This window comes from Podarcis cretensis (assembly GCF_951804945.1).
Source record: "Podarcis cretensis genome assembly, chromosome: 9".
NCBI classification, from domain to species: Eukaryota; Metazoa; Chordata; class Lepidosauria; order Squamata; family Lacertidae; genus Podarcis; species Podarcis cretensis.
The window spans coordinates 58831061-58844540 of record NC_137178.1 but is presented as its reverse complement, the minus strand read 5'-3'; the positions used below and the strand labels follow the sequence as shown (position 1 = coordinate 58844540).

The window sequence follows — 13480 nt, the reverse complement described above, 5'->3', positions numbered from 1 at the left end:
TCCGTCAGTGGGCGTTTCTTAAACCTCCTCCAGCAAAGAAGCTCTTTGACACCCAGTCTCCTCCTACTCTCCCTGCGCGAAAGCCTTCTGCGCAAGGAGGGCGTGGGCAGCGGAGGACCTCTACTCTCCCCGCTGGTCCCCGGCAAGGAGTCATGGGACCGCCTCGCCGCTTCCCCCATCTGCCCCCCTTCTCCACTGGTGCTACGCTGATTCTCTTCCCCAGAAGAGGGGCTGCCTCTCCCAATCCCGGGACGCTCTCTGGAATCCCGCTGGATTTTGCTCTCTCCCTCTGGCACTGATGGCAGTTCCTTGACAGAGGCTTTCATGGCTGTCGGCTTGACGCTTGTTGTTTTTCCTTACTAAATCCAGCAGAACAAAATTCCCTTTCCCTTCTGTTGGTGTTGCTTTCCTTTTCCACCAAGGTAAATTGCGTTGGTGCAAAATAAGGGCACGATCTTAAAATAAAGTGAGCAGGCTTTCAAATAGAGATTCGGACTAAAGAATGAACAATGTAGAAGTCCTCAACATAACTGGATTGCTGTAGTTTTCAAATACCTGCAGTAAGGGGACTGGGATTTGGCTGCTCCTGCAAATGTGGCTACACATCTCCTGCCAACCCTATCAAGTAGGGTTTTGATACTGGTGTAAATCATGATCCAGTTGGAAGGAACGTGAGCAGGCTGAAGTTATGCACAGGAGAAGGAAGGGGTTGTGATCTCCCATGATTTAAGAGATCAGGAATGTTGTATGTACACATGCCTTTATTGTGGCAGAAGCTTTTTGCAGGCTAGGGCACATTTTATAAGATACATAAATGTTTTATTTCCTTGTGATCATGTGCTGTATACAGCAGGTATGAGCTGCGAGCAGTATTGTTCCAGGATTTTTTTAATCCTTCATTTTTGGTTAATGGGCAGCATGCCATTGGCTTTGCTATTTGCAAGCAGAGCCCCAGTGGGAGATACTTTTTTGCAGTATGTTAGAGAGGAGTGAAGAAGCGTCTCAGAAAGCGAGTGCTAATTTCATATGAAGCAAAAATCGAAAGTTTTCCCCCTGAAATGACTAGTAGTAGACATCTGGAGTTGGTGTGTTTCCTCCAGCTTCCTCCTCTCCACTCCTTACGGGTGCTCAGAGCACAGACAACAGTGGCTCACTTTGTTTAAAAATAGGAATTTCCCAATAGGAAAAACTTTGTAAAAACTCTGCCTTGTTTCATGAGGACGTTATATGGATAGTGGGATGAATAAAGATGCAGAAGGGATACACTAAATATTGGGCAGTTCCTGGGATTAAGAAAGTGGCTATATAAGCTAATAATAATAGTGGTAAGAATAATGTAATGCTACAACTATAGTGCCAAATAAATGAACAGTCCAGGGAAGCAGGCCCATTGTGTAGAGTAACTGGGAAATTATAAAGGAACAACAATATAGAGGGAGGAAAATAGATCTGTAGGAAGAATAATTTTGGAACTCCTTTCGGGACTGTACTGTAATGAAAACGTGGTAGCTTGTCTCAGTCCTCTTACAATAGCCACCTAAAATTAGACAATACACTATGGCATTGTTAAACCAGATATGCATCTTTGTATGAGGGATGCCTCCCTACGAGTAAGTGTTTGTGTGTTGGAGACTGGTGGATTGACTAAATCTATGTACACAAATGGAGCATATGCATGTTACATTGCAATTATTTACACAACGGTTTTGTAGTTGTTTCCTTTGTGTCCCTAGGTCTAGGTATGAGCAGCCCATCAGCAATGATAGATGGGGTTCCACTTTCAAACTTTGTGGCACCTGATGCTAAGTCTATCTTAACACTGTAAAGAATACCAGAGTTTAATGTGCCTGTTGACTCTCCATGTACAGATATATTTCTAACAACAGAGGATAAAACTTGATACATCTGAAAGTGTATTCCATAATAAATTTGTTAGTCTTCAAGCTGCCACAAGTCTTGTTGTGTTTGCTGCTGCACTATAACATCAAGACTTCTCTGATAGCAAAAAGAGTTTAAAGTGTTGAATATTTGGCATGTTTTTTCTTGGTCTCTGGTACTTAAACTGAACTACCTTATGGCTTGTATTTTTCCTTTATAGCTACAAGTGCCACAATTATAATCAGAAATGGAGAGTGGCCTTCGAAGTCGTCTTGTCAGAATGGTACAGCTGAATCCATCTTTCTAAAGCCCATTCCTAGGCCGAGAGTGCTTTCCCTGAAAAGCACCCCAAAAGGTATCTCATCTCTTAAGCTTGCTGACTTCACTTTTATTCAAGCAGCTCCCATGTCCTTGCTGCCACTTCATCCTTATGAACTCCAGCCTTTGTCCCCCCCAGACAGGAATAAATATGGCAGGGGTGATGGGGCTCAATTAAATCTTAGATCCCAGGCCCTTGGAATAATGCGCTCTGCATTGGCCGGCCTGTTCCCTTAAAATTTGCTCAGAGTGTAAATAGAGCCCACAGCCCCTTGCCTCTCCCAAAGAACATCTGATCTTTAACAACCCTGATCCTAAGCTGCAGTAGCATGGACCAAAATGATCTTGGCATGTGGGAATTTACAAGAATTACTGAGCTTGGCCACCATACACTTCAAACCCAGAAATCAAAATTACCCAGTTTTATATAAAATAGGAGGAAGGGAAGGACACAAAGGGTCAAAACAGAATACTGAAAAACAATCTGTGGCTAAAAATTTGACTGATCCCAAGCTATTTGTTTGATGATAGCATAAGTGTTCTCAGTCTACTTAGGAGTGTGGTTGCAGGCTCTACAATGGTCAGTGATAGATAAATGTACAGTGGTGCCCCGCAAGACGAACGCCTCGCAAGACGGAAAACCCGCTAGACGAAAGGGTTTTCCGTTTTGGGGGCGCTTCGCAAAACGAATTTCCCTATGGGCTTGCTTCGCAAGATGAAATGTCTTGCGAGATCCTGCGGGTTCCCCCCCCTTTTCCTAAGCCGCTAAACCGCTTATCAGCTGATCCGCTAAAAGCCGCTAAACCGCTAATAGCGCTAATCCGCTAAGCTGTCAATGGGCTTGCTTCGCAAGACGAAAAAACCGCTATACGAAGAGCCTCACGGAACGGATTAATTTCGTCTTGCGAGGCACCACTGTAGAATTGTAGAGTTGTAAGGGACCACAAGGCTCATCTAGTCTTAACAATATATTTCCTGGACCCCTACATTAGGAAGGGGACAGACCCTGATGTGAGGGCAGGGACAAAGACTCGTCGTTGGTCAGGCAGTCTCCAGTGAAGCAGAACCCAGATATTTTGACAGGTAGAGGTTTGGCGTCACTCTGGGATCAGAGGAAGATAGTTATCTCAGGTGTAAATTGTCACTGGGATCTCCCATCTCCCTGCCAGGTAGTTTTAAATATATATATTATGGCTCTGAAGGCTTTAGTGGCAAATCCATTCTAGCCTTGCTCAGGAGGGGCAGGAGGAGACCAATGCCTTACATGACAAGCCCTACGTATTAGTTCTGAGATTTATGACTCTTGCAAGCTTAAAAATAGAAAAGATGGGATATTTTAATTTTAAAAACCAGGCGTATGTTTTCCTTCAGTAAGCAATATGAGATGAGGAAGCTACCAAATTGCCAGCAATGAAGCACATGCTGGAACGTTGATGGATGATTGTCTAACTGTAGCTGAGGAGTACGTCTGCTTGTTTAAATACCAGCAGTGTGCTACTGTACAAACCATAGAAGTGCGTAGTCCCAGCCAAGAATTCTTACAGGTCATGCTAGGCAGCTGAAATCAGTGGAAGGGAAAAGGTCAGGGGCTAATTAAATGACTGCCATGTGATGTCTTCCAGTGATCTCTTCCAGCACAAGATTAAAATAGGTGATAATCTTTGTGGGTGGGGGAAGAGAACCCTGAAACTATTGCAGCTTAAATGACCAAAGGGGGGGGGGGGAGAGACAGCCTAATGTCTTCATAATGATTTTTCTAAGCTGGAAAGCAGTGTTCAGGCAAAGACCAGCATGGTAATTTAGACAAGGACTGACCACATCTACCAAAAATCTCCCTAGGCAGAAGAAATAATCAGAATCCCTAATATTGATTTTTCTTTTCCTGTAAATCATATGGAATGTTCTTTATGTGGAAAACACTTGATCGATTCGGCAGTATTGTCACAGAACCTTGAATAGTTCCAGGTGTGATCTGGAACCTAGCAGAATGTAGTCCCTTCTGCTGATAAATTAAAAGTACAATTAGCTGCATTCTTGTGTGGGAGAGAGAAAAATCTTAGGGCTGTTTGGATGATACCCTCTCTTTATAGTGTGTGTATGGTGGGGGAGAATAAGCATGCAAACCCAACATCCTCTCCTGAACTTGCTGCATGTAAAAGTTGGGTGGAGAGAGAAGTACTGTCCAAACAGTCTTTCTAGGCATCCTGAGAAATGGGACTGGTATTGCTACTCTGTGTACTCCCCCCTGTTACCCTTTGTAATTTCTAGTTGAATAGAAAGCATGATGAGACTGACACGATGTTGGGCATTGTCCCATCTCCAGCTCAGTGCATTATGTCCTTCTAGGCCTTATGGGCGGAAAGGGGTTGACATGGTGTGGCAGCAGTTTTTTTATTTTTTATATCATTAGGAGCACAGGTAGTTGCCTTATACTGAGTCAAATCATTGATCCATCGAGCTCGGCATTGTCTACACTGATGAGTGGCTTTCTAAGGTGTCAGGTGGTTCGTATAAAGTTTACAGATGCATTGCATACTTTCATTATATCAACGTCTAATTTATTTGTGGGGGTGTCTTTTTCCTTTTTTTTAAAGGAGTGAAAAGCAAGTTGAGCTCAGTGAGCCAATGTCTGCCAAAATCTTCTGGGGCACTTCTTCCAGGAAGGAAAACCAGAGATGCAAGAGGGAATCAGCAGCTGGGTAAAGTATTAGTCCCATTTTTGTTTGCGTGGTGATATTAGTTAAGGTTATAAGTTCATCTGTGTTATCTCCAACATCATTTCTATCCAAATGGCTCAAGGATTAATTAACTGGCATGGTGCTTATACAATATTATAATGTTAGGAAACATTACTTGTCTTGGATTTTGCAGATTTTGCTCAACCCTGGGCATCTAAGCACTGGTGTTGACTAAGGCAAGTGTACCTGTCTGTTTTTCCCCATTTACTTTAAAGCTTAAGTTTATGCTTATTCCACTGAGTGGAAATGCTTCTTGGTGCGTGTAAGAATTGTTGTATTCTATGATGGCAGTATCCATTTTGCTATTTGTTCCACCTAGGGAACTAAATTTGTAGATAAATGTTGTGGATAAAGTAATAGGTTTCCAAACAACTATTACAAACCTGCAAAAACAGTGCTGATTTTCATTCATTTAAGTTAATTGTTCAGAACGGGGAAGGATTTTAAAAAAAGAAGTTCAGAATGATGCATAGTAGCTTGAGGAACTATGTATATATTAACCTAATTTTGTTACCTAGTCTCTGAATAGTGGCGGTGGTGGTTGTTTTTTTTAAGGAGCATTTCTTCTTATATAGAGAGAAAAGAGAAAATGCGCAGAAATCAAGGCTTATGCCTTTAAACATGGAATAATACATGATGATGCTAACAGTGAAACAGTATGCAGTATTGCAGTTTGGAAAAGCCTGTCCTCCTAGTGATAATTGCATATTCACATTTGCCGATAACATACCATGTCACTTCTCAGCAAGGCAAAATGTATAATTGGGAAGATTTAGCATATCCCTGCTTCTTAAATCCACTCACTGTATGACCAAGTACTTTAAAAAATAATCTAAAGGGAGCCTGAAGAGTTTAAAGATAATCGACTTAAGCCCAAATATATATGCTTCATACAAGCACATGTAACAGTTGCCTGGCAGCTCCTTACTAGCTGGAGAAACTACTTTGAGTAGTGCGGGCAATAGTTAGCTGCCTGCAACTCCAACCGTTAGTTATTTGCCTCAACCCTACAAATTTCACATGCATGGGTTCCCTCCAAACATGCACATGAAATCCTATGTTGGCAGGGAGTTGCTCAGGAGAATGAAACAATTTGGAGTACAATCCTGAGAGGGGCAAGTGTCCCTCCAACTTACCCAAATTCTGAAGTAGCATTTTCTGTGTTTTTTGTTTGGTATTGGTTATATAGAATGAACCATTTGGCTACGTTTGGGTATGTTGCCTTTGAGGAGTAGCTTGATCCATAAGGATAGTGTGTGCATTTTATTTCCTTTTTTTAAAGAGTATGACAGTTCAAGTTATGTTTTTGTCTTTTGCAGGACCTTCAGGACAAAATGTACCTCGAAGTTTATTGTCTACATTCAGTTCTGGTGAGTTCAATCACTCCCTTTTGTTCCTAAAAGTATTGCGCTAGCAAGGAGGAGTTCCAGTCCTGATCCTAAGTATATTTTATGGTGGTCTTCTGGGTGAAGCAGTTGGCGAAAACTTTAGTGTTTTTTGTTTCCTGCACCTTTTTTGATATGAGACTTTTATACTGGTAGTATGACATCTCTGTTGTCCAAGCATGGGGAACCTGTGACCCTCCAGGGGTTGTCTTTATCATTTGCTACAAAAAGAAGTCATGGTTCCATTCCCCACTGAGAGTCTTCCAGTGTGGGTTCAGTTCTGGAATTAGGTTTAATTCTGTTTCCAGAACTTGGTTGGGGGAAAAGCTCACGGGGAGAGGCAAGGCAGGGAGTGTATTCAGCACCCTTTCTGCTCATTAGCTTTTGCCTCACATGCTCCTTGCTTCATACATGATTTGGGTGGGCCTGCTGCCAGAATTCCATCTCATTTGGCCCTGATTCGTAACTCTGATTTTTTTAATAAGGCTTAATTCTTCCCCTGCAAATGCCCCTTATGTTATTTTTAATCTTTTCCTCCCTCCAACTGTGCTCTGAAACCAGAGGCAACTTTAGATGAGGAAAATCAGGAGGGCTGCAGGTCATTCATAGGTAGCATACACATACGGTAAGAAATAAAACACTGCCTGCTGTTGGTCCTCTCTACCCTCTTTTGTGTTAGCTTTGCGCAAACACTCTTATCAACATGTTTGCCAATGTTGTAATCAATCTACAGAACACTAATTCCTTCTCCAGTGGGAGTTCCCATCCTGTTCTAACTATAGCAGCTTCAGGGGGGCATATTGTGTTGGGACTGTGACATGGGAGGAAAGAGTTAACAGCTCCACTACAACTCTGGCCCTGATTGGCCCATCCACATGCACCTGCTATTTAATATCTAAATCATGCAGGTGACAAGTTTACCATCACATTGAGGCTGACATAAAGCTTAGAGAACCAAATGTACTTTACCAACCAGACCAGCTAAACTGATGTTCTGAATCCTGTGTAGCATATAAGAAAGTATTTGAACTAAAATGTTGGAGTTGATAGCATCTGATGTAATAATTTTGTATGTAATGCCAAATACAATTTGGCATTGAGCAACACAGCCTTCATATATTTATCTTTGATTGTGGTCTGCAGTGTAGAGGTTAAGCCAGCAATCTGCATGTAGTAAGATGTTCACTTGCCATTTCCAAGTCTTGTACACCTGCCTTCAGTTTTAGAGCTCAGCAGTAAATAATGCATTTGGTGAAACCTTCATTTACCTTAATGGTTCGGTGTGTCAACGAAGAGTGATGAATGGCATGTACTGAATTAGAAGTGCTACTTATAACATGAAATGTTAATTATAGATGCCTTAGTGATACTGGATTCCTCAACACAGAGGTCTAAAAAGGTTCCTAGCGTTGTCAATTGCTCTTGAAGGCTTCTTCCTGTTGACTTGGTAGTTCAATGTTAATCATGATTTACGCAAACTGATTATCTCTTTATTGAATCAGGATTAATTGGTAGACCCAAAATATTAAGGGACGTGAGCAGACTAAGAGTTATTCTGTATATGCAGTAGGAGACAAATATTTGCACAACAGTACCTCTGCAGATGTAAACCACATTCCTGACACCTAGTAAATGCCTCATGGAGCAGTGTTGCAATGATAATTGTATAGGACTCCACACAGTATTTAAGCATTATGTTTACATCTAGGAATTCCTGCATTGCAGGAGGTTGGACTAGATGATCCTTGGGGTCCCTTCCAAATCTACAATTCTATGATTCTATGAAATCAAAGGCTCCTGTAAAATGATGGGAACGTTTTTAGGTAAATTTCACATGAAAAGAGTTGCTGTGTCTTTAAGTTCTGTGTCTTTCCGGTCACGTACTCAGATGTGATTGGATTATTTTTTTTCTGAGATTGGATTGGACGGTGAGATTCTGAGAGCAGCTGAGCCATTGGCGTGAAGGTGGAAGATTCAGTTAGGCAGTTGGCAGCTGTGGGTTGATGGATGAAAAAGGGAGATCTCTTTGGAAAATGAGGATAGGAGCATTCTTGTACCTAGTATATATTGACTGTGAGGTCTGGGCCTTGTAATGTAAGGAAGTCAGCAATAAATTGGATTGTATTCTGTCTTGTTTTGTTGAAGGCTTCTCTGGCTAATAATCAAACTCCATGAGAACTCAGCGGCTAGAGTGAGACTCACCCCGGTGGGTGATCTCACCAATTCAATTCCCATTAACAGAGGTGTCCGACAGGGTTATATATTGGCTCCACTTCTGTTCAATTTGTTCATAAGCGACATGAGGTCTCCCCTAATAGAGACCCAAGAAAGGATTCATGCACCCCGCCTAGCACTTTATCGCTGCCCTTTGTTACTATATGCGGATGACGCAGCCATTCTTTCTTTTTCTAGAGTAGGTCTCAGGAGGGCCTTAAAAACTTTTGGAGCATACTGTAATGCAAATTCCCTTACAATTAATTATGGAAAATCTAAGATCCTGATTTTCTCAAAGAGCCGGAAACTCCATAATTGGAGAATTGATGGGAGAGTCATTGAACAAGTCTATAGATTCCAATATTTGGGAGTTTGGTTACAACATAACCTTAGATGGAAGGCCCATGTTGCCTATGTTACAAATAGAGCCAAAGCTATCTCCTTGGCGATCTTGCGATTCTTCTTCACCGATGGGGCCCTACATATCCCATCGGCATTGAACGTCTTCAAGGCCAAGGTGATCCCGACAATTGCTTATGCCATCTCAATCTGGGGGACTTTTGTCAACCTATCTCACCTGGAGGTCATTCAAAATCAGTTTTTAAGAGGGATATTGAAACTGCCCAACTGTGTAAGTAATACAGCGCTACGCATGGAACTAAATACTGTATCCCTGGAAAATGCCCTGTGGAAGCACATACTTTGTCACTGGTTATCTCTATGGCACAATCTCCCAAACTTGTACTTGATACAATGTATGTGGAGAGATGATTTCCAGAGCCCATGGGTAAAAAACTTACAGCTGAAAATTACGGCAATTGGAATCTCCCCATCCAAATTACTAGGGCAGGACATAGTCCCAGCTAAAAGAACAGTAACCTGTAAACTAGAGGAGATGGACTTGCAGCAGAAAATGGTCTTGGGCAATGGTACCTGCTCACCTCTAAATCTTGGTTTATTACCCCTCTTAAGGCTCCCAAACTATTTGAATTCTTTAACTTCCTCAGCTCATAGATATGCCTTTGTAAAGGCAAGATTCAACACCTTCCCATCGAACGTGCTGAGAAATAGATTCTCCAATGGACAGATATCGCTCTTATGTGATTGTAATTGTGGGGCACCGGAATCGTTGCATCACATAATTTTTGACTGTCCTTTTCACTTACCGGCCAGGAGCAAGTTTCTTGCACAATATCTTAAGGGAATTGCCGATGATACGATTGAAGCCAAACTGAGATATCTACTAATTGATGATGACCCCCTAAGATCACTCATGGTTGCCAGATTCTTGATCAGCGTCCTATCCCTAAAGAAGAGAAACGGACTCCTGTGTGGCTCGGATAACCGCTTTAAACCATGATCTATGTTTTAGATCACCATTGATATCCCTGATTGATTAATTTATGAGCAGAGGGCGATGTATAGGTTACAGATTTATTGTAATGTATGATGGTGGTCTTTGTTTTTATTTTGCTTTGGTTCCTGTTTGTCTTTTGTAAGTTTTGGCGATTTAAAATTTTAAATTTGGAGGTTTAAGTATATTACGTTGGTATGGGAAACTGTCGTGTAATGGGCCAATGGCCGTAATAAAGATCAATCCAATGTCTTGTTTTGTTTGGATTCCTTCCTTGGCTTGGTTGGCTTTCTATAGAATGGTAGGAAGTTGTTATTGTTATTTGAAAGGAGAACTATATACCTTGTTGCTTTTCCAGTGGGTTTGAAAAATTGTTTCTTCAAGGCAAAGGTAGAGAAATGCCAGAAAACCACAATAGACCAATTACATTTTATTGGGCCTCTCAAAAGTGCCACAAAACAGTGAGGAAACTCAAGTCCTTCAGAGCACTTCATCGGCAAAGGGTGTTAAAGGTGGGAAGAGAGAAAAACTGACTTCATAAAGTCTGCATTGTTATCAGTCTTATGCAGCAGTGTGGGAAGAAGTAAAGAGCGAACTATGTTTTTCACCACAGTTGAAAATATAAAATCTAGCAATTCTCCAGATCTCTCTCCAGACTTAACACATGGGTTCCTTGTGCCAGAGAGCAGCAGTAAGTAGTAAAGAAGAATGAGTCTTTTGATTAAGGCTGGAGACAGATCTAGAAAACAGCTAGGTTCTACCTTCCAGACCTTCCAGTCCCTGCAAGCAGCACATCCTCTTATCAGCATTTCCTGGTCAGAACTGTTGGAAAGGCGGCTCTGGCAGAGTGCTGCAGAGCCTGCAGCTATCAGCTGTGCCAGGGAAAAAGTGGACAGAGTGATGTTGTGCAAGTTGCTGCAGGTGACAGGCCGTGCGATACGGCACTCTGGTGTTACCTTCAACTACAATGCCCTCCTTGTTCAGGCCTGATGGCATGCATCCTTCCCATATGGGCAACAAAGGATGGCTTCTGAATATCACCTTCAGGACTGGTTGCAGGTATTGATGGCTTGGCAGCAAGTGGGCAGGAGGGACTGCCTTGTGTGGTGGATAAAACATTGGGTTGTATTCTTAGTCTAGGCAAAGGGGGTGGACCAGTGCACTACCCTACTTTCCTGTGCCAAAGAATTGTGATACCCCAGTAAAGTGGTCTGGCTGGGAGTGCCTCTATTAGAATACCCAGACAGGGGTGGGTGGGTCTCAGACCCCCTATAAAATGGCATCCTGGAGGGACGTCTCCATTTGATGTGCATCATGGAGTGGTACTTAACCCAGGATCGGTACTGTTGGAATGATGAGCCAGCAGATTGAGCTGGTTGATACAGGATACGCACCCAATGTCTACACCAAGACCATATTACATCAGTAAAGAATAAAGTTGTGACCTATTTAATCCAAAGAACTGGCTTGTTGTGTCTTTATTACTCTGCCCCTGGTTTTGCTTAGGCATTTGCAGGCTTACTGCGCCTGGGCCTGCAAATACTTCTGTGTAAAGAAAGATCTGTCTTTTGCTTGAAGCTGGATACAGACCTGGAGATCAGATTTTACATTGCTTTGTTGTTGTTCTTGAGGTCGGGAAGTTTCACACCAACCATCTGTGTGTTTGTTTCTTAAATTTGTATACTGCATCTGAAGGTCTCACAACATAGAAATACAAAATGAAAACACAAAATACATAATGAAAATGAAACCAAACCCATACCCACCTTCCCAAAAACACATTTTAAGGGACATAGAATGTTAATCAGCCAAAGGCCTGATTATAGAGAAATGTTTTGTAGTGAAGGTGCCAGGCCAGCCTCCCTGGGGAGAGCATTCCACAAAAGGGGTAGCCCCTGCAGAAAAGGCTAGTTCTGGTCCTCTGGTCCTCTCCAGGGGTGAGGCACACAAAGAAGGGCCTCAGAAGATGAATGCAGAGTCCAGGTCGGTCCTTGAAACATTGTGGTCTTGAGCCATTCAGGCTTCATAGGACAAACCATCACACTGGGCCGCCCAGAAATTAATTGGCAGCCAGTGCAGTTGGGTCAGGATCAGTGTAATATGCCAAGAGTGCTCCACAAAGCAGAAGAGGGCATTCAGGAGCGATGATGTCAATGGCTTGAGCCATTCGGATGTTCCAGAAGTTGGCCAGGGCTTTGACAGGAGCATCAGAGAGATCAGCTGGAGAACTCCCCAGAGCCATCTGTAAACCCATTGGCTCCATTAGCCTCAAAGGATAGACCATCCTCATAGGTCACCTGCCTCTGCAGAGGGGAAAAGGCGCTGAAAGCCTAAACACCAGCAGGAAGTGATCTGACCATGACAAGGGGCTGATGTCAATATCCCCCCCCCCAGTCAAGAAAAGAAGGTCCAGGATGAGGCCTGCCGCATGCATTGGGCCGGTAACATGTTGGGACAGCCACATGGTGGTCAAGGCAGCCATGAAGTCCTGAGCTACCCCAGAGACAGTTGTCTTGGCATGGATGTCCCAACAGTCTGGGAGTCCTCAACATCAACTCCAAGACCAGCTCTGTCAGCTCAGGCAGGGAGATAGCTGGGCAGCAAGGCTGGTGGCAAAGCAACAGAATCCCATATATCCCTGGCTCAGTGCCAGGAAGACACACTCTATTCCCCCCCACATAACTGAACAGAGAGCCTGGAGAGAGAAAGAGAAATTCTGTAGACCACAGCAACTCTCCCTCCCCAAATCTCAGGTCTTCTCTGATGCTGCACCAAGTACCCAGGTGGCCATAGCTGGGTGAGACCAACTCCACCCTGTTCACCCACCCAGGTCTCAGTGATACAGACCTCCTCATCCATAATCGGATCATGGGTGAGGGTGGTCTTGCTGAGAGCCGACCTGGCATTTAGCAACAGCAGCCGCAGACCTGAGGACAACTGCAGTTCCCCAGTTCGGAGGAACGGCTGGCACAGTCACTAACTGCCTGTACTGTGTGCCCTTGCCTGGCCTTTCCCATCTCCTACGCCATACCTTCCCCTACCCTGGACCACTGCAATTGGGGCCCCCTGGTCTCCCCAGCTCCTCTTTTCCCAGACACATATTACACCCCTTTATTAAAAAAAACAGCAAAACTCCAAAATGGAAAAAAACACACCCGCAGATTAAAAGCTGTTTAGAAACAATTTAAATGAAGCCAAACAGTTGGGGGCTCTGCTGTTGTTTTTTATTGCCCTAACAGAAATCCCTAGACAATACCCAAGGTTGCCTTTGGGTGTTGGGTAATTGAAGGAAAGCAAAGCACAGCCTTCTGTAAATCTGATGTTTTAGGTTTAGAGTCACACCTACATATAGATAGATAATTGTTGACTTGTGAGTCCCTGCATGATGTGACATATTGGCTCAATAGCAGATTTTTTTTTTCCTTTTAAAACCCATCTGCTATCTCTTCCTGAATTGGCAGGTTTCCTTTGGATGCCGTCTAAAGCATGCACCCTCTTATGTTAGGCTGTGTACACACAACATGTTTAAAACACATCTGCTCCACCACCCCCTACAATCCTGGGAATTGTAGTTTAGCCCTCAGCACTACAGT

At 43.2% G+C, this 13480-nt stretch overlaps 1 protein-coding gene across 2 annotated transcripts in view; it reads left to right on the top strand.

Annotated features, from left to right (window-relative positions):
• Window positions 1–13480, top strand: part of MTUS1 (microtubule associated scaffold protein 1) — a 118164-nt gene that overhangs the window by 47041 nt on the left and 57643 nt on the right. For both annotated transcript variants that reach the window (XM_079989635.1, XM_079989634.1), the window contains 3 exons: window positions 2099–2233; window positions 4791–4895; window positions 6254–6304. In XM_079989635.1, the coding sequence (XP_079845761.1) occupies window positions 2099–2233; window positions 4791–4895; window positions 6254–6304 (291 nt within the window). The remainder of the gene's footprint in view (window positions 1–2098; window positions 2234–4790; window positions 4896–6253; window positions 6305–13480) is intronic.